Genomic DNA, 25072 nt, shown 5'->3' with positions numbered 1-25072 from the left:
TTTTTCAAAATATTCTATTTTGCAGATTATCAAATACTCTTCTTGTCAAATTAAATGATCATCCATATCACTGAAATGGACTTTCCACCTTAACTTCAGCTGAACCAAGTCTTCTGTCTGGTTAGTCTCAAGACACTGGAAAGAAAGGAAATGGTCTTCCCCACCATCTCAAAGTTTGGTCAGAACATATCTGTTGCATCACATATGTAAGATGCTACTAATTCATGACTGCAATGCATGTTCATCACTCTGAAATATCAGGCCTCAATATTTTTGTCTCTTTCTTAAGTTTATTGTGAACAGGAACAGGGTTGATATAGTACATTGAGTTCAAGAGCTCAGCAAGGTTTCTAAAAGGATTAGACCTTTATATGGATAGCAAAAATAATCAGAGTTATAATAGTAAATAAATAAATAGTAGTTTGGAAGGGACATAATTCCTCATATTTTAGGACATAAGCTAAACTCTAACTTTTGGAGGTAAGGAAGGAGCTTTCTTAAGGGACAGAGTATCCCATAACTGTCTTCTTTCCCCAGAAATATCTGGAGTAGGCATTGTCACAGACAGGCTACTGGACTAGATGTCTGGCTGGTCTGATCCATTATGGAATTTCCGTTGTTCCTGTTTTTCATTTTGTGGGCTTGAGGCATAATGATTGGTTGGGATTTGGTGATATAATTTTGGATTCTATCAGCTATTTACTTATTAAAAGGTACTACAGTAATGATCCTAAATCCTGTAATATTTCACTACTTTAAGCTGCAGAATTTTGGAAAACTGCTTTAGAATACTACACTATTTCATCAAAAAGTGAGGTTGCCTATATGACTTAAGATTATATGACTAAATCACAATAGCAATGCATAGTAATGGTCCAAAATGCTCCATTTTAAAATAGTCTTATTGCAGGAGTTTGGATAATTACTGTAGTACCTTAAAAGGGATGTTAGACCTTAGATCAGCGTTTCTCAAACCCCTGGTTCCCAAGGGGAATCCAGGTGGTCTGCGAGCCCTGCTGAGAAACTCCTCCCTTCCTCAACTCCTCTCCATCCTCCCAGGTACACCTCCAACATGCTGGGAAACAGGCTTTACCTGTCCCAGCTCCCCACTGCTCCCAGAAGTGGCAGGCATGTATCCTGGGGCGGGAAGGCCATGGGGTCTCTATGTCCTGCCCTCGCCCTGAGTGCTGACTCTGCAGCTCCCATTGGCTGGGGAGTGGTACCTGCAGGTAAGGGCAGCACGCAGAAACCCCTGGACCCTCCCACCCCTGCCTAGGAGCTGCATCCAGAGGGATGTGCTGGTCGCTTTCGGGAGCGTCCCGAGGTAAGCACCAGCCCATCACCCTCTCCTGCACCCCAACGCCTCCCCCAGTCCAGAGCCTGCACCCTGCACCCCCTCCCACTCCCAAACTCTCTCCCAGAGCCTGCACCCCCTCCCGCAACCCCCTGCCCCAGCACAGAGTCTGCACCCTACACCCAAACTCCCTCCCAGAGCCCACCCCCTACACCTCCTACTGCACCCAAATTCCCTCCCAGATCCCACACCCCCTCCTGCACCCAACCCCCTGCCTCAGCCTGGTGAAAGTGAGTGAGGATGGGGGAGAGCGAGTGAAGGAAGGAGGGGGGATGGAGTGAGTGGGGAACGGGGCCTCAAAGAAGGGGTTGGGCAGGGGCATGGTCCCAGGGAAGGGGGTATGGCAAGGGCTGAGTGGGAGGGTTTGGGGCTCCCTGAAAAATTTTAAATCAAAAAGAGGGTCCTCAGATTGCTAAAGTTTGAAAACCGCTGCCTTAGATGACTATTACTATTCTTAAGTTTAAAGTTCTACAGTGTTCCAAAGTAACACCCCCAACCTCTTAGTAACACTATTGGAATCTGTAATGTTTTGGAACATTGTTTTCGAATACCAGGTCACATTTATTGTGGATTGTTTTTGCATTATTTTATGTTTAGGTTCCCATGTACCTTCCAACACAGGAACCTACAGATGTGTTTTGGTCATCATTATAAAGCAAATGTCAGCTTAGAAAGCTCCTCTTTAATTTCAGTTTAATCATTATTGGTCAAGAGATTTCTGGCATGAGAGAGTGGCATCCAGAAGGTGCTTATCTGACTTTGATTCATGGTACAGTTAGCATGTGAGGTGAATTAACATGCTAGTGCGAATAATTACAAAGTCTATGTAGTTAGGGTTATTATAACAGTATAATTGCTTATTTTGATCTCCCTGCTTCCTTCCTCATAAATATCTTCCATAAGAATACGGAAGATGAAAACAGTAAAAAGCCTTCACAAGAGCCATCAACAGTTACGGAAATGAGAAAAGCAAGACTGGACTTTAGTAACTCAAGGGATGAGTAATGGGGTGGCAAATCTTTTATTGTTAGGGAACTGGTTGGAATCTTTCCCAGAGCAGTAGAGAATGAAAGTTGCTAATATGTAATTCCACCAAATCACTGCCCTCTGCAAAATTAACTTAGATAAGTTCTTAGTGGATAGATCACAAGTGGCACCAATTAGCCCCACTCTGAACAATCTCAGCAGAGAGGCTAGGAATTGATTGGGTCATACTGTCCTTGCAGTATTCGATATGGTTACTCCAGATCAGAGGGGAGCAGATGGGCCAACAAATTCTTCCTAGTATACTTCTACATCTGCCAAAATATACTTTGACTTATGTTCTCATTCATGACTGAAATCAGCAAATATTAGGAGCAATAGAAAGGAATGCAATGTGCAAGTGAAAACTGAGATTAAAAGAGAGTTGCTTTGGAAATAGACACTGTCGTCAGATGTTCAGCTGTGTGTGTGTTCTCCCTGTGTGCTGTTCCAGCTCTGCACAATAGCTGGCACAGCAGATCTCGAGCGAACCGCCCAATGACCACAACATCCGATAATGCACAATAATAGCTCCCCAGACTAATGTCTACAGTTGCACTAGCACATATATGACCGTGACAATGCATGCAGCTCAGCCAGTGGCAGGACTTTCCACTGCCCTCTCGGCTGGACAAAAGGCACTCCCTCTGAGATACATCTTTGTACACCAATACAAACAAGTTACGTATCACCCTTGACGTATCAAGGTACCATTGTCTGATGTATTAGGGCGCCACCCATTTCCTTGTACCTGTAGGTTTGATCAAAATATCTCTATTCATCATGCTGTCATCCTGACCTTATCCTTAAGATGGGTTATCATGTTCCTGTTATCTTTGGGGAATGTATTTATCGGGGTGTTCTGGTATCACCCTTTTGGAATATGCTTCTATGAGTATTTTGTACCTAGCATCTCCTAGGAATATGTGTTTTTGAAATACCAACTCGATCCTTGCCAAATTCTGTGAGCAGGGTCTGCTTCTTGCTCACTACTTAACTTTGCTTTATATCAGCAAGGTTTTGACTACTTTAGCCCAGGCCTCAGACCAGGCCTCTGATACAAGGGCTCACGTCTCAGGTTCTCTTCCTACTATAGACACATGTCAGAGTGCACTAGCGTAAAAAGCTTTCCAGTATCCTAACCTGATATTGCTATCAGAACATGCATGTTCTGACTGCCCCACTTGGAAGAATATGTACATGGGCATCATTTGATTTAATTGAGACTGTGAGGGGAAACTACATGAGAAATTAGGAAGATAAAAGAGAGAAAACAAGAAACCCTGTTGGAAAAGACAATGAAATAAACCTATTTACTGTGAAATAAACTGAGAAACATGAGGAGAAAGAGAAATCAAACCAAATTCATCCCTAGAGGATTCAGTGGAGATTCAGTAAGGATCAGCTTGATCAACTGAATTTAGATCTTTTAGGGGAGTATCCTACCACAAGTGGCTGGGCTGAGTGCTGGAGATAGGGTAGGGAGAGGAAGGGATTTGTGAAACTGGAGTATTTGCTGTAGTTCCTGTACTCCATGAGCGGCCGTGGTGTCATACGGCATAGCAGTGGATCTCCATACTTGCTTCTCTCTTACCCTATTCCTGTCCCTTGCATGACAGAGATACTAAAGAACTGTGATCTGAAGCATGCAAGATTTAGATTCCTTTGTAGATGACTCCAATTGCTGGATTTACTCCTGGGAAAATGAGAAATGATACATAAACCACAAAAATAATGTGGGATCCCCTCATTTCTATTATGAGGGAGAAGGAATTGTGTGGGAAATACAGAGACTGCATCCTCCAGGGCTCACAGGGAACATAAATCATCCCAAAGATAGCACCATGGCCCCTCTCTCACATGGGCTGGTTAGTGCTGTTTGGTGAAAACAGGCTGCACTATCAAGAGATGGTATATTGTATGCACATCCCTTGCATGCTGTGTCACTCAGGGAATGACTGTGGTTCCTGAAACATAATCTCTTCACCTGAGGCTGAACACTTCCACTTTTCCCTTATCTTAGGGCTAACTCTGGGCTCTGCTTAAATGTAAGCCCATGCTATTTACAGTCCTTGTTTTTAAGGTCTTCTTGTTAAAGAAATTCTGAATATATTTGATACCTTTTGATGGATAAATTTTCAAAAGTGCAAAGGGTAACAAAGTGCCTATTTCCCATGGAAAAACAATGAGAGTTGGCCCTTAACTCCTCTTTGCTCCTTTGAAAATCTACCACTGAATTTGTAGCCACAGAGATCATCCTCAGGGTGCCCCAGAATGTGCGGAGTTTAATAAATGCAGCTACCTTTGGAATGTTTTTTCTTGCTAAGTTCTTCAAGAAGGCTGTGGTGTACATGGACACATGATGTGAAAAGTGCACGGAAGGTGCCTTTCCCTGATGCATGCATGTTTGGTTAACTTTATGTCAAAAGTGAACTTCCATGGCGTTCAGGGAGGGATACTGCCTTTGGAGATATACCTTAATGACTTGATCTCATGCTAACACACAAATAACACAGGATATACAGTTTCTCTACAGCTTGCATGTGAGTAGCAGCTCACATTATCATGTGCTGCTTTTTTGTGTGCCAGGTGCATGGCATCCACCAAAGTGGGCAAGAAGTACATAGTAAATTGTATTAAACAATTACTACAGATTAAGACCTAGAAACTTGAAACAGCTGAGCTTGAGGAGTGCTCAGCACATCTGAGGAGGTTGGGACATAAATGTGCACTGGGCACGCCCATGCTTTTCACAAGGCCTATCCCTAGACTCATATGAGAGCAGCCTGCACTAGCTGCTAATGCCCCCACGTGGCAGCTAAGAATCACCAGTGTTGGGGAAATCTCAACTATACCCCCTTGCTTCTTTCATCCTCAGGGAATGGGGGAAGGGACCTTGAGTGGGGTACAGGGGAACTTCTATCCCACTCCTTGTGCTGGCTGCTAGTGTTAAATGTATGGCTGGAAGCAGACCTTTGACACTTGCAGCCAGGACAAGGAGTGGGGTAGGAGTTCCCCTATACCACTCGAGGTTCCTTCCCCCACTCCAATGAAAATGAGGATCTTTCAAGGCTCTTATTTGCTAGAGTCATGGTCACGGTATACTGGGAGAGTTGTACAAAGAAATAAAAGTGCAGCCCAGGATTGGGGCCTAATTATACATCACTGAGTAACAGTGAAACTTTGGCATTTTATAGAGGCCACCTAAATTTATGGTTAAATTACTATTATGGTTAACTGCCTTTTATTAGAGACACAGGGTGGGTGAGGTAATAACTTTTATTGGAACAACTACTATTGGTGAGAAAGACAAGCTTTCAAGCTTTCATAGAGCTCTTCTTCAGGTCTAAGAAACTTACTCAGAGAATATTGCATTTGAGATACTGTGTTCTGCATGTGTGTGCAGGTAGATTAGCTTTGCAATTACTGTAACATCTTCATCCCATGAGTTGCACCTAAGGAAAGCGAGGCTGTACATTCCTGCACAGGTACATTAGCTTCATTTTTAATTGTTCCATCCTCTGTTTTGCAACTAGAGAAGGCTGTGCTAGTGGCTCAAAAGAAAACGTAAAGTGCACAGGACCTGACTGAATTATTGACATCGATTCCCCAGGGAAAAGAGTCTATTTCAGTAAAGTTTCTTCAGAATAATTGGCAACGAAAATAATTTAAACAGTCATGAATGAAACAAAATTTTACAAGGTATGTGTGTATCTAAGACTGCAGAATAAATATTATGCATTATAATGCATTATTTAACAGTAGCATGTGATCCTATAATTAGAGCAGTATCACAAGTCATATATTCAAGGGACAGCATTGAAGTTATGCATGCAAACTTAATTCAACAATTTCCTGACTGCTGTGGGGGTTAACTATGTAACAAGAAAATTCTCAGCATTTTAATGGAGTTTTAAATATATACAGCAGAGGGCAGTAGTGTTATTGAATTGACCATAGAGTTTGTACCTTTGTCACTAGGAAAGAGACACAGAAAACGGAGGGTTTAAAGGGGGATCAAGAAGAACTGGAGAAACTGGTTGACTGTCCACGAATGCTGTTCCTGTCTGGATTTATAAAGTCAAACCTTTATGTCTCTAGCACAAGTGAGGGAGCTACTGAATAGCAAATTGCTAAAATACAAATTTGCAGTTGGGTCTTTATGTGAACCCTGTTAAAATTATCACTACAATATTTTTTAATGCTTTAAATGAATTTTCCACATTTTTATAGTGACATTTATTTTTCAGTTTCTTATTAAGGTGAAATTGAGCCAGACCTGCACAAAAACTTCCACGCTGCTTAAGTCCTGAGGTGAAGGAGCCACCAGCAAAACAGGGAGGGCCATTTGTAACCCAAGTGCACTGGGGGGGTAATATTTGTGCTAGCACATAGCCTGGTGCAAAGGCAGCAGGCCAGGGATGAGGACAGACCAGAGGAGATTGCAGAGATAACCGTGGCTGTTATACAACACACAAGTGTGTTGGCATGATTACAGCTATCCCCTCCTCTCCCTTAGTGGCCACAGGGACTGTTCTATGGCATCAGACCCCAGTTTGGGGAGACTGGATTTGACCCTCCCACCCCTGTACTTCAGCAGCACAATGCCTGATTAATGACCTTATGCTGATTAAATGAATTTCATCTCATGTACGTGAAAGAGAAAAAATATTGAGTTATATAACAAGTCCAAAAATAAAATCAATCAATAGCTACAATAGCTAAGATCCCTTCACCCCTGAAATAAGATGCTTGTTTATAGATCTTTAACCCTCACATGCTAAAAAAAACCCAGAATAGGATCCAGAGATATTCAGAGAGAGAAAGAGACAAAATGAACAAATACCCCTGATATGTGTTAAAACAACGGCACATCTTTCTTCCTCTTTGCCTCTCATTATGAACAGTTTGCAAAAAGTATCTGGCTTTGAAAAATTATACTGAAAGTACCCAATTAGTTAGCCAAACTATATAGGTTGTGATGCAATTGTGTACACATTTGAAGGGTGCAGAGCAATTGCTGAAGGTGCTTTCAGAGAACATGGTCCTTGTGCTTGGATGTGGATGATAGGACCCAAGGGGGAAAGGTAAAGATGGCTGCAAGCCCAGACACTGCCTTGAGCAGGTTTGCATTCAATGAAAATTTGAGCAGTTCTTGGCAGCTCCACATGTGAGGCTTCTTATGAATCAGAGTCGCCAATTCCTTAGTTCCTGAGCAGTGGCTATCCTTCCATATTCACTTGAAGTAGATGATGGGAGAGCCCCTAAGCATGCATACAGACCCTGTTTATATGGATGATAGAAGAGGCAGCTGGAGGCGTCCTGCCTCTGGCATGGGTGAAAAGGAGAACACGGAGCAGGATTTTTGGTGAGGAAGGGAAAAGTGTTCTTGGCACAACTGTCTAAGGAAGCATTTGGTGGAATTGGTGGAAAATGCCTTTTGTATCTTGAAGGTCTTGTCTAGGGCAGCTCGGTTCATGATTTAAGATGCCTATGGCAGTTGGATGTGTGGGAATTAGTGGAAGAGTATATGAAAGTGGGGATAAGAACATAAGAATGGCCATACTGGGGCAGACCAAAGGTCCATCCAGCCCAGTATCCTGTCTACCGACAGTGGCCAATGCCAGGTGCCCCAGAGGGAGTGAACATAACAGGTAATGATCAAGTGATCTCTCTCCACCCTCTGACAAACAGAGGCTAGGGACACCATTCCTTACCCATCCTGGCTAACAGCCATTAATGGACTTAACCTCCATGAATTTATCCAGTTCTCCTTTAAACCCTGTTATAGTCCTAGCCTTCACAACCTCCTCTGGCAAGGAGTTCCACAGGTTGACCGTGTGCTGTGTGAAGAAGAACTTCCTTTTATTTGTTTTAAACCTGCTACCCATTAATTTAATTTGGTGGCCCCTAGTTCTTATATGATGTGAACAAGTAAATAACTTTTTCCTTATTCACTTTCTTCACACCGCTCATGATTTTATATACCTGTATCATACCCCCCTTACTCTCCTCTTTTCCAAGCTGAAAAGTCCTAGCCTCTTTAATTTCTCCTCATATGGGACCCATTCCAAACCCCAGTCATTTTAGTTGCCCTTCTCTGAACCTTTTCTAATGCCAGTATATCTTCTTTGAGATGAGGGGACCACAACTGTATGCAGTTTTCAAGATTTGGGTGTACCATGGATATATATCAGGGCAATAAGATATTCTCCATCTTATTCTCTATCCCTTTTTTAATGATTCCTAACATCCTGTTCGCTTTTTTGACTGCCGCTGCACACTGCGTGGACGTCTTCAGAAAACTATCCACGATCTACTTTCCTGATTAGTTGTAGTTAAATATTGTATGTATAGTTGGGGTGATTTTTTCGAATGTGCATTACTTTACATTTATCCACATTAAATTTCATTTACCATTTTGTTGCCCAATCACTTAGTTTTGTGAGATCTTTTTGAAGTTCTTCACAGTATGCTTTGGTCTTAACTATCTTGAGCAGTTTAGTATCATCTGCAAACTTTGCCACCTCAATGTTTACCCCTTTCTCCAGATCACTTATGAATAAGTTGAATAGGATTGGTCCTAGGACTGACCCTTGGGGAACACCACGAGTTATCCCTCTCCATTCTGAAAATTTACCATTTATTCCTACCCTTTGTTTCCTGTCTTTTCACCAATTCTCAACCCATGAAAGGATCTTCCCTCTTATCCCAAGACAACTTAATTTGTGTAAGAGCCTTTGGTGAGAGACCTTGTCAAAGTCTTTCTGGAAATCTAAGTACACTATGTTCACTGGATTACCCCTTGTCCACATGTTTGTTGACCCCCTCAAAGAACTCTAATAGATTAGTAAGACATGATCTCCCTTTACAGAAACCATGTTGACTTTTGTGCAACAGTTTTTGTTCATCTATGTGTCAGACAATTTTATTCTTTACTATTGTTTCAACTAATTTGCCCAGTACTGACGTTAGACTTGTCGGTCTGTAATTGCCGGGATCACCTCTAGAGCCCTTTTTAAATATTTACATTACATTAGCTATATTTAAAAAGGTTGGCAGTGCCAGTATTCTCCCCAGCCTTGTCTTGCTCTTGCTGCTCCCTCTTGTAGTACTGTCACTGCCTCGCTGCTCTTGCAAGCTGCCCAAGACTGAGGAGAGAAAGCGAGTAGCAAAAATAGTGACAAAAAGGCATTTGGCAGCCTGCAGATCAGCTGCTGCACAGTAGGCCTTTGATGGTGATGGAATGAAGAGTAACCGCAGAGCTATCCCTACAGCTTTTGTGAATGCATGATGGAGCTCCTGACTGCATGTCATGCCAGATCCATAATGACCCTTGAGAGCTCTGATGTTAAATATAGTTGGCCAAGTTCTCGTCTCAGCTACATTGAAGTCCATGGAATTGCACCAAAGCAATTGAGAAAAAAAAATTGTTTCTGTGTTTCTTTGTTTTATTGATTGCTGATGTGATTCATTACTGAAGCCAAGATGTTTTGGGATAAGACAATTAAAAAAAAAGCCACAATACTAAAAACACAAACAACAAAAACTTAATAAAATCTTGCCCAGTGTTTCCAAAAAATAATTATAACGTGCAATTCAATGGCAAAATTTATCCAACAATATCAATTCATCTTATAAACAATAATGGCCTGATTCTGGTCTCATACCAGTTTTATACTAGTGTAATCTATTGATTTCAGCAGAGTCACTCCTTTTTTATCACAGTGTAGGAAAGATCAGAATCAGGTCCTGGTTAATTAAACCTTATCACTTCTCTCTGAGGTTGTTAATATAGAGCTTTGTTTTAAAGTTGAAGAAATTAAGACTAGAGAGTAATGGGACATGGAAAAAGAGAAACAAGTGACTTATGCAAGGTTGCAAAACACACTGGTGTTAGTTTAATCAATAGATACTACAGTAATTGGTGTCTATAAATAGCAAAAATAGACTAGATAAAGAAGATAGATACAGCCCAGATCTCCTGATTCCCAGTCCTGTGCTTTCGCCATTGGACTATGATAGTCAAGTTTTAAGAGTGCAAAAGAAAACCCTTGGTAATTCTGAGATATTGTTGCAAATTACTACCAAGCATGCATAATTAAATTCATAAATATATATTGTCAGAACATATTATTATAAAAATTGTCTTTCTTTAAATGGACTGCTCTGATGTACAACATATTTTTTTTAACTGAGATGGCTTTTTATTACAAAATGAAACAATTTGAGGTTTAAAGTGAAAAACCTTTAGCTGATAGTTTTTTGTTCTGCTGAATGCATGTATTATGCATCAGGGTGCTCAGGGTTGTAAATGTGTTTTGAGCTTGCTGTAATTTATAAGACTTCACTTGTGGCTGATTTATAGGAATTTCATTAATCTCTACAGTGGAGGGACCTTGCAGATAGCAGCAGATTGAAAATATACCCAGGACTGGGGGCTTTAGGAACTATCACAAATGAATCAGCATTGAAATACTTTGAATGGTGATGATCATTTGCAGAGAGTAAAGGTCTTCTCTCCCGTTATACTAAGATCTAAAGGAACACTTTTTGGAGGTAACAGTGAAATTACCAACCCTGCAGCTACTAAGATTTTTGTTTTTAATTTGAACAGCTATTCTTTATTTCTGTGCTCAGCACACATTTACTAATGAGTGTTTCTCTGCTGCTAAACCAGAGAATAGAGGAGAAAATATCATGAAATTGAATGAGCCTGTTTAATGGTGGGGGAGAGCTGATGCTCAGCAGTTCTCATAAAGCTGTGTTTTTTTTTATTCCACTTTCCTGAAATAAGCAAAATGTTTTACTAGCATTTTTGTGACCTTCTACATCCAGTAGTAAAAACTTTGCTTGCAATAAGACCCCAGTCTTGTAGCCACATTTGCAGTAGTGTATGGGTTCACATATGCAGTTCTGATTGTAAAATAGGGAGTTGGGACTTTTGCTTGCACCTGCCAGTGTTTCTTTGTAATGGTTCTTTTATTTAGAATATGCACAGCAAATTTAAAACCATGCATAATTTGGGGGTTCCTATCCTAACCATTATTACCTGTACTGGCTTTTCAGGTTCTTGTCACTGATACTCTGGGCTTCCCCTCTGTACCTTAAGGATGAGTCTTTCTGCTAAGCACTGTTGTGCTGGTACTGGCTATCTGTCATTCAGTTATGCACATTATAACCTAAAATGAAGTATGGACTGAGAGTCTAGTTTCTGGAATGGCCCAAGCTCCATTGCAAGTTAGAGCCTGCAGAGTTGCAAACATTAAAATCTGTGCCTAATAGAATAGGTAGAGTGTCACTGAAAAGTTTGGAGATATATTGATCTATAACACTGTAACTTTTAATATTTAGAATTAATTTAATGTTATTTTCCCCCTCTTCCTTTCTTTCTTTCAGACAATTCAAACTCCAGAAGGACCAACACCAAATAAATTATGAATGTTGAACAAGATGACCTTACATCCACAGCAGATAATGATAGGTCCTAGGTTTAACAGGGCCCTATTTGACCCCCTGCTTGTGGTGCTACTGGCTCTTCAACTTCTTGTGGTGGCTGGTCTAGTCAGGGCTCAAACTTGCCCTTCTATCTGCTCCTGCAGCAACCAGTTCAGCAAAGTGATCTGTGTGCGGAAGAATCTGAGAGAAGTCCCAGACGGCATCTCCACCAACACACGGTTATTGAATCTCCATGAGAACCAGATCCAAATAATTAAGGTGAATAGTTTCAAACATTTGAGACACCTGGAAATCTTGCAGCTGAGTAGGAATCACATTAGAACCATTGAAATAGGGGCCTTCAATGGTCTGGCCAATCTCAACACTCTGGAACTTTTTGACAATCGTCTTACCACCATCCCTAATGGGGCTTTTGTATACCTATCAAAACTGAAGGAGCTTTGGTTGAGAAATAACCCTATTGAGAGCATCCCTTCTTATGCTTTTAACAGAATCCCTTCCCTACGTAGGCTGGATTTGGGGGAACTAAAAAGGCTTTCATACATCTCAGAAGGTGCTTTTGAAGGTCTATCCAATTTGAGGTATTTGAACCTTGCTATGTGCAACCTTCGAGAGATCCCTAACCTCACACCACTCATAAAACTGGATGAGTTAGATCTTTCTGGGAACCATCTGACAGCCATCAGGCCGGGATCCTTTCAAGGGTTAATGCATCTTCAAAAATTGTGGATGATACAGTCCCAGATTCAAGTGATTGAAAGGAATGCCTTCGATAACCTTCAGTCACTGGTGGAAATCAACCTGGCACACAACAACCTAACACTACTGCCTCATGATCTCTTCACACCACTCCACCTAGAAAGGATCCACCTGCACCACAATCCTTGGAACTGCAACTGTGATATTCTTTGGCTCAGCTGGTGGATTAAGGACAAAGCACCCTCCAACACTGCATGCTGTGCTCGCTGCAACACACCTCCCAATTTGAAAGGAAGGTACATCGGTGAGCTGGACCTGAATTATTTCACATGTTATGCTCCAGTGATAGTGGAGCCACCAGCAGACCTCAACGTCACAGAAGGCATGGCTGCAGAACTGAAATGCCGAGCATCGACCTCCCTGACCTCTGTATCTTGGATTACTCCAAATGGATCGGTTATGACGCATGGGGCATACAGAGTTCGGATTGCTGTGCTCAGTGATGGCACATTAAATTTTACAAAGGTGACCATGCAAGACACGGGCTTGTATACCTGCATGGTGAGTAACTCTATTGGGAATACCACAGCTTCTGCCACTCTGAATGTGACTGCACTGGACAATGGTTACACATACTTTTCAACTGTTACCGTAGAGACTATGGAACCTTCTCAGGATGAGGCCCGGACCACAGAGCAGATTGGGCCCACGCCAGTTATTGACTGGGAGACCACCAATGTGACAACTTCTCTTACTCCACAGAGCACAAGGTCAACAGAAAAAACATTTACCATCCCAGTCACAGATGCAAGCAATGGGATCCCAGGAATAGATGAGGTTATGAAGACTACCAAAATCATAATTGGTTGTTTTGTGGCTATCACTCTCATGGCCGCTGTGATGCTGGTAATTTTCTACAAAATGAGGAAACAGCATCACCGGCAGAACCACCATGCTCCAACAAGGACTGTAGAGATCATTAACGTGGATGATGAGCTTACAGGTGATACACCCATAGAGAGTCACTTGCCCATGCCAGCCATAGAGCATGAGCACTTAAATCATTATAACTCTTATAAGTCTCCTTTCAACCACACAACAACAGTTAACACAATAAATTCAATACACAGTTCAGTGCATGAACCGTTATTGATTCGAATGAACTCAAAAGACAATGTACAAGAGACTCAGATCTAAAATATTTACAAAATTGGGGGGAGGGGAAATACAAAAAGGACGGTTTATAAAACAAATGACACAAATGACTGGGCTAAATCTACTGTTTCAAAAAAAAGTGTCTTTACAAAAAGAAATTTATTTATTAAAAATTCTATTGTGATCTAAAGCAGACAAAATTATGTGTATTCCTCAAAACCTCTTTTTGCTGCACTTATTTACCCCACTTCCTCCTTTCTCTCTCCCCTACCTGCCCCAACCCCATTTGCCATATTTTTCATAGGAGAACTGGTCTAGGAAATTTTGTAAGAATTCTGTCATACTTTGGGAATTTTTATGGTGAACTCTAGTGGTGAGATTCAGTCGATTTTGTCTCTTTTTTCTGTTTTATTTTTTCTTTTCTCATACCCTTCTTGAAACGGTTCTACAGAGAATGGAGCATTAGCAGTAGATTTGTAAGTGAGAACCAAGGAACAAGCAACAACAACAACAAAAAAGCAAAGCCTTTTTTAAAATTTTTTATGTAATGACCTGTTCTGTATTTATCAAGAGGAGCATTCTGTGGAAGAAGAAACAAAATCTAAAAAAATAATTTACTTGTGAACATCTACAAAACCCATGATCTTTTAAACAATTCTAGAACCAGAATTTGTAGTTCAAACACTAAAATAAGATTATAAATAAAATATTGTTTTTTTTTCTGTACTCGGTTACAGCTTATTTTCAGTGTGGCTTTAAAAAAATTAAAAGTTTGTTAGAAATTTTACAGTATTCTGCTGTGATGGTCTAAAACACAACAGTTTAAGAGTATTACTGCTGCATTTTGGATCATTACTGAAGAATAGCATTGTTTTTATTTTAGAATAACAGCGTACTAGATAATAAAAATACCTGACTTTTAATGCAAAATTATAATGACTCAGTGTAAGGGAACTTTCAATTATCTCCATTGTATTCAAAGAAGTATTCCGCAGTCTGTGAAAGATGTCTAGACAGTGTTCAGGTACAAAAGGGCTGATTAGACAATGGTGGAAGCTTTGTTCTTATTTTAAAGAAATGTTACTTGTACATGGGGGGGGGGTGTCAAAATTAATAATATTGATTTTAATCTTCAAAGCCAGACATTTTGATTGCTTTGGAAGTTCTCCAAGGTGTAAATATGAAATTTATTTAGATAACCAAGATACATCTCTGAGTCCATATTCCTGATTGTTGCAAAATGAAATCAAGGTGCTTTGAAAGAAGTGGATTAACCCAGGAGAAAAATCAGTCTAACACACCCTTTTGGCCAAATTCACAGATGAGTCCAAGTTGCTGTAACCCGCACCTTCTTATGGTCCCCTTTACATGTATGTGATGCCCTGACTGAAAGGATAAATGCTCTAAGGTAGCATGTGTAATCCTCAAAGTTGTAAGTGAATATTACATCAGAAAATCTAATCTAAAGAAGAAACTGGAGAGAGGTGACACTGAATCACAATGTGCAGGAAGCATAAGTATAGTGCAGAGGGAAACCCAAAGTCCTATAATAATCTCGGAAAAATATTTGGAGACATTATCCTTCAATGTATTACATGAAAAATAATATATATTCTAAGAGAATTTTAATAGGGGATGAAGAAAGATCTGGATAAGACATACTGAAATACTGGGGAGAAGGTTGTTTTATGGCTACTTTGCTTGCTAGTCCTCCACTTGAAATACACTGCTCCATTTCAGTAGTGTTCCTGTTGAATTCCATATGAACATTGTGGCATAATCTATTCAGAAACATTGCAGATGCACTTTGTTCAAGGTAAGGTGTTCAGATAGTATGGTGATGAGAGTGGTATAAGAACCTATGTAGAACAGAGTATCTAGTCTATCCAGGAGGTGCATTTTGCCTGTTCCATCCAGTAGCTCCGGAGGTGTGTTAAATTTTTGTTTCTTGTACCTTGGTCATCTGGAAGCAGCAGATTGGCTGTTGGGGAGCTTTTCATTACAAAAATTATGTCCCCTTTTTTTCTTAAAGTGCTGCTAAGCATAATTTTTTTAAAGCATAAAATGTTAATTGAGCTACAGCTTGACCCTACTGCACAATCAAAGATTTTAAATAAATAAATAAATAAAATGAATAGAAAATTGCAAAATACTCCCCCATACCCCACAAGTGGATATTCTTAGCTGCTCGTTATAGGGTTAAGGAAAAGACCCCTATTGGCATTATCTTGTGGGAGGAGAGGGGGAGAGGATGGTGGCTTATGCACATTAATGAAGAAAGGGCTTGGAAAGGCTTAGATGGCTCCCCCACACAGAGTTTATTTAAGTTTAAAGTAGCTCTGGGATATCTCTGAAGCTTACTTGTATAGAAAAGATGTTACAAAAAGTCTAGCGGTGATGTGCATTAATTTAAAAGAGCCCTGCAATTTCAACTTCTGATGTTTGCATATTGTTGGGAGATGTCCCACAAATGGAAAGGAGACTAACAGAGTACACCTGACTCTATGGAACACCTGACTAGACAATGGTGGAAGTTTTGTTCTTATTTTAAAGAAATGTTACTTGTACATGGGGAGGGTGTCAAAATTAATAATATTGATTTAAATCTTCAAAGCCAGACATTTTGATTGTCTCTTTGGTCTCCCAGGGATTAATAGACACTGTCACCTAGATTAAGGTGCAACATTTTGATCATGCATAGGAAGCAGGAAATAAAACTAACTGGTCTAATTTTACTTGCCAAATGAAATGCAAAAAAAAAAAATATCAACAAGGAACAGTAAATCAGTATTTTAAATACTCTTGATCTGAATAAATAAGTTGTTCTTAGTTACATGGTAGGGGATTCTCTCTAACCATGGTTAATTACAGCTGACCAAAAAAATGGCACTTATTTTTCACAGGATTTTGGAGCCGGGGGGGGGGGGTGTTTGTTTGTTTGTTATCAAAATGTCCTGAGATAATGTTTTTGGTTTTTCAAAAAATAACTGTAACCAAAATTGGGGGTCGGGGGGTGGGGAGAGGAAGTTTTCAAAAACAGGTTTTGATCATTATTTTTTTACTGAACATTTTTTGCTTCTGATTGTTCATCAAAATTATTTTTTGTGAAAAGAATATATCAGCCAACTCTACTGATCTATTTGAAACCACACCAATGTTGACACCCATGGGGAGCCTCTGCATCCTTGTTAGACCCCTGAGGATTCCTCTTGTTTTTCCCTACTACTCTTCTACCAAGCTATGGCTCTGTCATTGCCTTTCCAACCCAGAATAACATGCACATGGTCCTCCAAAGAGCTAGTCAACCCCATACCTTTAACTGCCAGAAGGGATATGGAATAAAGTGAGAGAAGTCACTAGCTGCTGCAGCTGTGCCACTTCAGAGTCAGAAGCTGGGAACAAAGCCTATATGTCCTGTATGGCAGAGCACAGTTACCAGGTTGCTATAATCAATTTGCTCTTATTGGTGACACTCTAGATGAGCAATGAAATATTATTTCCTGCATAGGAGCAACAAATGTAATCTTGATTATGAAGTGTCATTTTTTTTAGTTTACACTTGGGAAAAGATGAAATAATCTTCAGTTCACCAGATCAAGTTGTACAGAGTTAGCTGCTTTCTTCTACAAATACAAATTGCAGAGGATTTTTTCTCAGGAATAGTCTTCAAGTGCACAAAAAGAGGTATGATTATAGGGCTTGAAGTATGCAGGAGCGTGAGAAAAAACAAATAGGTTGCATTTCAGTTCCCAACATAACACAAGCATGTTATGTTACTCTGAAACATGCTAAATGTATGAAAATTGTTATGTTGCTGGATTTCTCTTTCTACAGAAAATAGTCTGTGCATTAAAGAATAATGTGGAAGGGTTTCCAGGTTCCCTTTTACATAGATGACACTGTGGGTCAGTTACAGTATAAGAAAAAGGGGAAAACTAAACAGACATTGTATTTGAAATTTGACATTCTAGATTTGATGTGGTGTGAATAATATGCATAACTTCTGTTGACGGCTTCACTGATGTGAGGTATCTGCATTATTTACCACAGTCCTTTGGACAAGAAGGATGAAGAATTCCATAAAGCTGTTTTCCCCTTCCCTCAAGTGCATATTCCCATATATTCATGTCTTAAGGATAGCATTTCTTATTAATTAATTAAGGCTTGCTGTTCTTTTTGAGATCCAAAAGATAAAGGTCAATGAAACATTAGAAGCTGAAGGGGCAGAACTTTACAATTTCACTGCAAATAAATAAATAAAACCAAGTTTTAGCCTAGTCTACATGATATAGTGAGAACCACATATATTACCAGTTGTCTCAAATGTCTCTGTTCCCCCTTTGTATAAATATGCATGTATGACCAAAGATGCACTTAATCCACTGGTACACAGCTCTAGCAGCTCCATTTACAGTTGTTCTAGTAGACAATAACCAGAGGGTGGATGTTTTAATGAGTATTGAGTTCCAGTGATTATAGTCTCTGTATTGGCATTAACTGGCAAATCCCTCCACTTCTGCTGCTATTCAGATAGTCAGAACTGGTGAGGGGATTATGGGCATGCATAACTTTGGGCAGATACTGAGGAGCCTACCCAGAGGAGCTGCACTGCCTGCGCACCGTCAAGCCGGTCTTTGTAGTGATTCCCTGTGCACTGCCACACAGCAAGGATCCAGCTGGGAACAGTATTGTTGTAGGGGTGCAGTTTCATTGTCTGCTCCCCACCTCAGAAAACAGATGCAGAAGTAGTTAGTATGGACTAAAGTAATGCAGTATCCAGCGCATAGTGACTGGAAACGGAGGGAGAATTCCTTCTTTCCAGTCTCTGGTTAACTCCGCTACACCAAACTGCGCTCCTAAATCTTTTATTCAAGCAATAAGATTTAAGCCTTAGTCAATATGGCTGAATTCTATACATTGACCTACACTGTGAATTTTGCATGAGTGGCAAAGTCATCATATTTTCATAAATGTTGCTCTGGAGTAGTCTGGCCTTGTGGGTAATGCACTAGAGTGGGACTCCGGAGACCTGGGGTCTTTTCCTGCCTCTGCTATTGTCCTGCTGGGTGAGCTTGGACAAGTCACTTCAGCTCCCTGTATTCCAGCCTACCTACAGACTAGTCCAGAGTTCCAGAAGCTGAAAAATTCCAAGATGGGGTTACACCTATGAGATTTACATCAAGCAGGATTTGACCTGTTGCAGTCAGCAACCTACCAGAGCATATGTATTCTTGCAGTCATTCCTGTATAGCTTACATTTATACAGTATGTTGTATCCTGAAAGCTCCCAAAATGCTTTACAAATGGCTGGGTAAGTGAATCTATCTTGAACCTGAACCCTATCTGAGGTTCACAAATGTTCCAACCCCATTCCAGTACTTTATTTTGGCTGAATGAGGAAACACTCAAGTACCCAGAGAAGTGACTATGATTATTTCATATAGACAAGGATAGAAAAAAATCTATACTTTTTGCAACTTTGAAGAATTTCATGTTAAAAATATGGTAGAAGATCAGTACATTTTTTTCTGACATGAAGAAGGAATTTCTATAGTGATTAAAGCATGTACTGGTAGTCAGGCCTCCTGGATTTTATTCACAGCATTGCCACCAATGTGTGACCTTAGGCAACTCATGTAACCTTTCTGTGCATTATTTTCCCCATTTGCAAAAAGAGGATGAACCTGCTATCCTTCCCCACAGATGGCTTGTGAAGCTTAATTAACATTTGAAAAATGATCAGCTGAGTGCTGCATGCAAAAGTTGCTATGTAAATGCAAACCCTACACATTTAAAAGTCACATATATCACAGTGTCCTGACAGAGACACCTGCTATGGCTTTTAGACCTTTACAACCAGGCTGTGCAGAAAGGGAAGGTTGCTGTAGAGAATAAGTGCCAGCAGGATGCCTCTGGGGGTTCTGAGAAAACATATGCCTCATGTCAGCCCTAACACTCTCTAATATTAATGAAAACATTTCTCCATACTCAGGGACGGCAAATACAAGGATTCCGGCTGCTCTCTGTCTACTGCTGATGTGTGTGAACTTCCTGGACCTTCTAATTTGCTTGCACACCCATACAGCAGCATCCAGAATCTGATCTTTCAACTCTGAAATACTCTTCCCAGGGAGAACTGATGTGGAAAACCTCTGTTAGGTCATCTAGTTCCTCTCCCCATGTTACTTTCCCCAGCCCACACTCCCTGTGATCTCCAGGGGTTGCTTGAGTCTAGTTTTAAAGGGCTCAACAATGAAGTTTCCTGCATTTTCTCTGATTCTGTATTTCAGTAACAACATGTTGTTATGTATCCAGGGCTTCAGAAGCTTGTTTTGGATCTAGTTAACAATCAAAAGAGTAAGAGTAAGTGATAGTGGTAGTTTATATATTAATAATTAATTAAATCAGATTATTATTAATACAAATGTACTTTAGTTCCCTGTCAGCAACTTTATTATAAATAATTCCATTATGATCCATTACAGAGCAAGCAAGAGCTCATATACTATGAAAAATATGCACGAGTCCATGTGTGCACTCACACCCACACCCACACATATATGCACGTGCTATTATTTACGAATGGGATACTACAGATGGGATTAGAGAAATGAAAAAGGAAACATACATATGGAGAAAGAGAGAAAGTAATGGATGGATTGTGGTGGATGTCCAGGAGAACTGAACTGAGGTGTCTGCAAAAGAAATTTGGTCACTTAAGTACTTATCTTCAGTAATTGAATCTCCCTTCCCCCCACACCCTCCAAGGAAAGCTTTGGTCCAGTTGTTTCAGCATGTTTATGGAATCTTCTTTTGCCTCTGCCACTAACTTGCTATGTATTTTTAAGTCTTTGTCTTAACTAGAGCTGGTCTGAAATTTTTTCACAAAATGGTTTTTCATCAGAAAATGGTGATTCACTGAAACCTTTATTTTTTTGCGGGACCATACCAGTTCAACAAAACTGTTGTTGGAAAAAGCTCCTCAGGTCCAGGACAGAATTGCGGGTCAAAGAGACAGAGAACCTTCACAATAGCCAATAGCCCAGAACATGCACCTGGGACATGAGAGACCCACATTAAAATTCTTTCTCTGCCTGATATGTGTCAGGGACTGGCACCCAGGACTCACACCTCCCAGGAGAACATGCCAGCCACAAGTTATATGATATAATTGGGAGTGGAGGGCTGGGGGAAGGCTCTCTCAGCCCTGGTCTACACTGCGTGGGGGGGATCGATCTAAGTTTTGCAACTTCAGCTACGTGAATAACGTAGCTGAAGTCAACGTACTTAGATCTACTCACCATGGTGTCTTCACTATGGTGAGTTGACTACTGCTGTTCCCCCCGTCAACTCTGCCTGCGCCTCTTGTGGCAGTGGACTACAGGAGTCGACAGGAGAGTGCTCAGGGGTCGATTTATTGCATCTAGACTAGATGCAATAAATCAACACCTGCTGGATTGATCACTGCCTGCCGATCTGGCAGGTAGTATAGACATGCCCTCAGTGTCTCCTGTTAGAGGTGTTCCACGGTGTATACATAATTAAATGAATGTTAATTGAGTCAGATATTGACACTGTAGACTAGTGGTTAGGTCACTCACCTGGGAAGTAGGAGAGTCAGGTTCAAGTCCCTCTTCTGATTTAGAGACAGCAGCGACTTGAATCTGGTGTCACATTTCCTAGGTGTGTACCCTACCACTAGTCGCTATTCTGGGCTGCCTGTCTCTCTTTCTGGTTTATTCTAAAAAAATATCAAAAGTTATTGGCTTCATCCCATTGCAGACTGGTAAAATATTTGAAATCATGGAAATTTTCACAGCTCTAGTCTTAACCTCTCTGTGCCTCAGTTTGCCCATTTGTAAAAGTATTTTACTCTCCTTTGAGATCTATAGATGAAATGGGCGGTAAGTACTAAAAGCTGGAACTCACATACCTATCAGGTAAGCATATTACTTAGTTGGGAGGCCTCTAAGAAGAGGATTTTACCATCCATTGTGTAACTCTGTTCAGGAGTAGTGTTATTTGATCCAGCAGCAGAGGCCATTTTAAGTCAAGGAACTTAAAATCACTTGTCTCTGTTAAAAATCTTGGCATATGTCACTTCAGAGCAACTGATCATTTTAAACACCACAGACATGGGTAGGCCTTCTCATTTTGCCATGGACCTATCATTTTGGTATGCTACCCTGTTGGGAATCCACATTAACCCAATATGGGTCTTTGACCACTTTTAAAGATGTATCAGCTACTAATGGACCTTATCATTTACATCAAGCAACAGAAGCAAATGGTTTTAAATCTGGAGGTCCTAGGTTCAGTCCCCACAGTCTAATTAGGTGCATTGGCTAAAATGTCCAAAAGTATCTAAGTCATTTTTAGAGCTGAAATCCAAGCAATTTAGGCACCTGGGAATCTAAGACCCATTGACTTTTATGAGCCCTAGAATGCTAAATGCCTGTGTCAATTTTGAAAATGGAACTTAGACATAAGACACTTATGACTAGATCGAAAAGGGACTTAGGCATTAAAACACCTAACTCCTAGGTGTACTGCCACCTAGCGTAATCCTTAAGTCTGAGTTAGCTGCCCCAGCTGCTCATACACTGCATGGCGGAAATTAAGCACTTAAGAAAACAGTACTCATAAACCAGTAAGCTGAGTCAAAGCACAAGGGTCGGATTTAGGGCCCAGATTCATCAGTCACTTAAATGTCTAACTCCCTTTGATCTAAGCCTTAGGCACCACACTGACAGGCTGGAGGGAGGTGCCTATCTCTGTTCAGGATTCTCAGCTGTGAATTTGCTCCTCAAGTTGGGTGTCTAAACCAGGTCACCCTTTCTCACAAAGGGAACGTCTGCACAACCTCTGGATGTGAGCCTCCCAGCTGGGATCGACAGTCTCAGGCTAGCAGGCCCTGTGCTAGTGCTCTAAAAATAGCTGTATAGACAGCATTTTCAAGTTGTGGCTTGGGCTGGAGCTCAGGCTCAAAGCCTAGGAGCTGACGGTTGGGGGGGTGGGGGAGGAAAAGTTTCAGAACCTGAGTTCCAGCCTGAGTCTCAAGTTCAAAGCACTGTCAACACAGCTATTTTTAGAGCACTAGCACGAGCCCTATTAGCCCATGGCTGTGAAGCCATGGGTTTGAGAATGTCTGTGGCACGTGACAATGTTGGACTTAGGCACTTAGAACCTCTCTGTATCTAGCCCTTAGGCACTTTAAAAATGCTACTCATTGTTACACTTGGGTAACTACCCTTTTCATGTCCTTGCAACTAGTGTCTCCGAGTATTTCTCTGGTACCCTACATGTTTTCGTATTCAAGTCTGCCATTTCTAAACAAATTGGCCCTGAGAGACAAGTTTAGGAAACGCTGTTTATTTTTTCCAGTGCCGCACATCTCTTTCCTTATAATCAAGTATGCTCTAAAGCCAGGGGTTTGAAAACAAGAATTATATTCTTTGGGCATCTGAAATTTTAAAGTTTGCAAGTCATGTCTAGGCTTATCTTTTAAAAATTGAGCACATTAAAATGCTCTAAGGTAGTTCAAAAATAATTGCATGAACAAGTGATGGTTTTTCCCTCACTTTTTCTCCCATCTTTTCTCTTTCCTCAACAGCTGCTTCTCCTTTGACTCTGCATCCAGCTAATCAAGGCCCCTGTCAAACTGGTATCAAGTCTAAGACTATCAGTTACCATGGCCTGCATGTAGGGCGTCAGCAGCCTCAAAGAGATCTTTTCTTTCATTATAAATTTCATTGCTTAGTTCCAGAGTGTTCAGCACAGAATGGATGTGTGCATTATTGGCAGTCATCTCTTCTTTCTTCTGCCTGGAAAATATTGGCTCCCCTTCTATATCCCTGCTGATTTCTGACACTGCAATGGGGAGACAATCAATTCTTTACCAAAAAATGTTAGCTCACCCAGAGCTTTCATTAATGAGACAGAGTGTCTGCCTGCTCAGGGAAAGAAGAATGGAGTAGAAGGTACAGTGGGTGGGCAGAAAGACAAGGGTGAAATGAGCACTATTGAGAGAGAAGAAGATTATGATGAAGAGAGAAAGGCGATGAAAAGAAAAAGGGAGAGAGAGGGAGGGTAATCCCCCCTTGCATGCCTCTCCTTGTCTTTTCTCATTCTTTTTTTTTTTTTTTTTGCATTCCATGTTCTTGTCTTCTCATTGATACAAGAAGATCCCACAGTGGTTGACATATTATAGAGAGACTGAATTGAAAACTGTCAGAAGGACCATTTTAAAAAGGTAATGTAAAAGTAACGTATAGGATTAGCAAAAAGAAAGGGAGTACTTGTGGCACATTAGAGACTAACAAATTTATTTGAGCATAAGCTTTCGTGAGCTACAGCGAAAGCTTATGCTCAAATAAATTTGTTAGTCTCTAAGGTGCCACAAGTACTCCTTTTCTTTTTGCGAATACAGACTAACACGGCTGCTACTCTGAAACCTGTCATATAGGATTAGGTACAAGTGTTTAGTCGGGGTTGGTTCACACCCATCTCAGATGATTTTTTAGGGTGTTCTGATGTTATATAGCTAAGAGAAATGGGATGACAGTAAGCACATGAAAAATTAGGTTGAATGGTTGGAAAATATTCCAGATTGGAAAACAGCCTCCCAAGGGAAGTAGTGGAAAATTTTATACCTGGGTGGCCAAACCGTGGCTTGTGAGCCACATGTGGCACATTTACCATTAAAGTGTGGCTTGTGAAGCTCCCACACCCCCATTCTCTGCCTACCAGACTTGGGGGCATGTGCTTTATTGCATTACCCTTCCAGTGCTTTCTGACTTTATATTTTCTTTGTCTCCTTTGCATGTTCCCTTCTTTCCCTGTCCATTTTCCCCAAAAGCACATCCTTTTCACCCAGATATTCACTCTGTGGTGCAGTTGTTGTAAAATTTAAATCCAGGATGCATCTAATTAAAAAAAACAAAAAAACAGAATTTTATTAATGAAACTTAATGTCAGATAACATATCCCTCCAACACATCAAGTTTCTGTTCTGACCTCCTCCAAAGCTTCTGACTCTCAATAAAAGATGGGGATTCACATATAGATATGGTTTCTGTAATTGCCTTGTTGCCACCAAATTGCATAGATTGGGTATACCCTTTTATAGGATCCTTTCCCAGAATGCTTTTCTTGGTAACTGCTCCATTAAATTAGGCAGAAACAAGCCGCTACACCCTTAAAATGACCCTTGTCCATGTGACTTCTACAGACTACTCCTTCCTGTCTTCCAGCTGGTAAGTATTTTAAACTCCTGTTATGTTTTCTTCTGGTGTTCCCTTTTCTCTTAATAGTAAGGAAGTAATTTGCTCTCCTGCTCTTCCATCTTCTCTCCTTCCCATCTTCTTTCTCCTTTGCACTTCC

The 25072-nt window shown here is 40.7% G+C and overlaps 1 protein-coding gene across 7 annotated transcripts in view; it reads left to right on the top strand.

The window, feature by feature from the left end:
- Positions 1-14416, top strand: part of LRRC4C (leucine rich repeat containing 4C) — a 1007170-nt gene extending 992754 nt beyond the window's left edge. For all 7 annotated transcript variants that reach the window (XM_038407809.2, XM_038407817.2, XM_043516293.1 and 4 more), the window contains one exon: positions 11777-14416. In XM_038407809.2, the coding sequence (XP_038263737.1) occupies positions 11819-13732 (1914 nt within the window). In that variant the 5' untranslated portion in view covers positions 11777-11818 and the 3' untranslated portion in view covers positions 13733-14416. The remainder of the gene's footprint in view (positions 1-11776) is intronic.
- The last annotated feature ends 10656 nt before the right edge of the window (positions 14417-25072 follow it).

Source organism: Dermochelys coriacea, chromosome 6, assembly GCF_009764565.3.
Source record: "Dermochelys coriacea isolate rDerCor1 chromosome 6, rDerCor1.pri.v4, whole genome shotgun sequence".
NCBI lineage: Eukaryota > Metazoa > Chordata > Testudines > Dermochelyidae > Dermochelys > Dermochelys coriacea.
The sequence above is the reverse complement of the archived record's forward strand: the minus strand, read 5'-3'. Positions and strand labels throughout refer to the sequence as shown.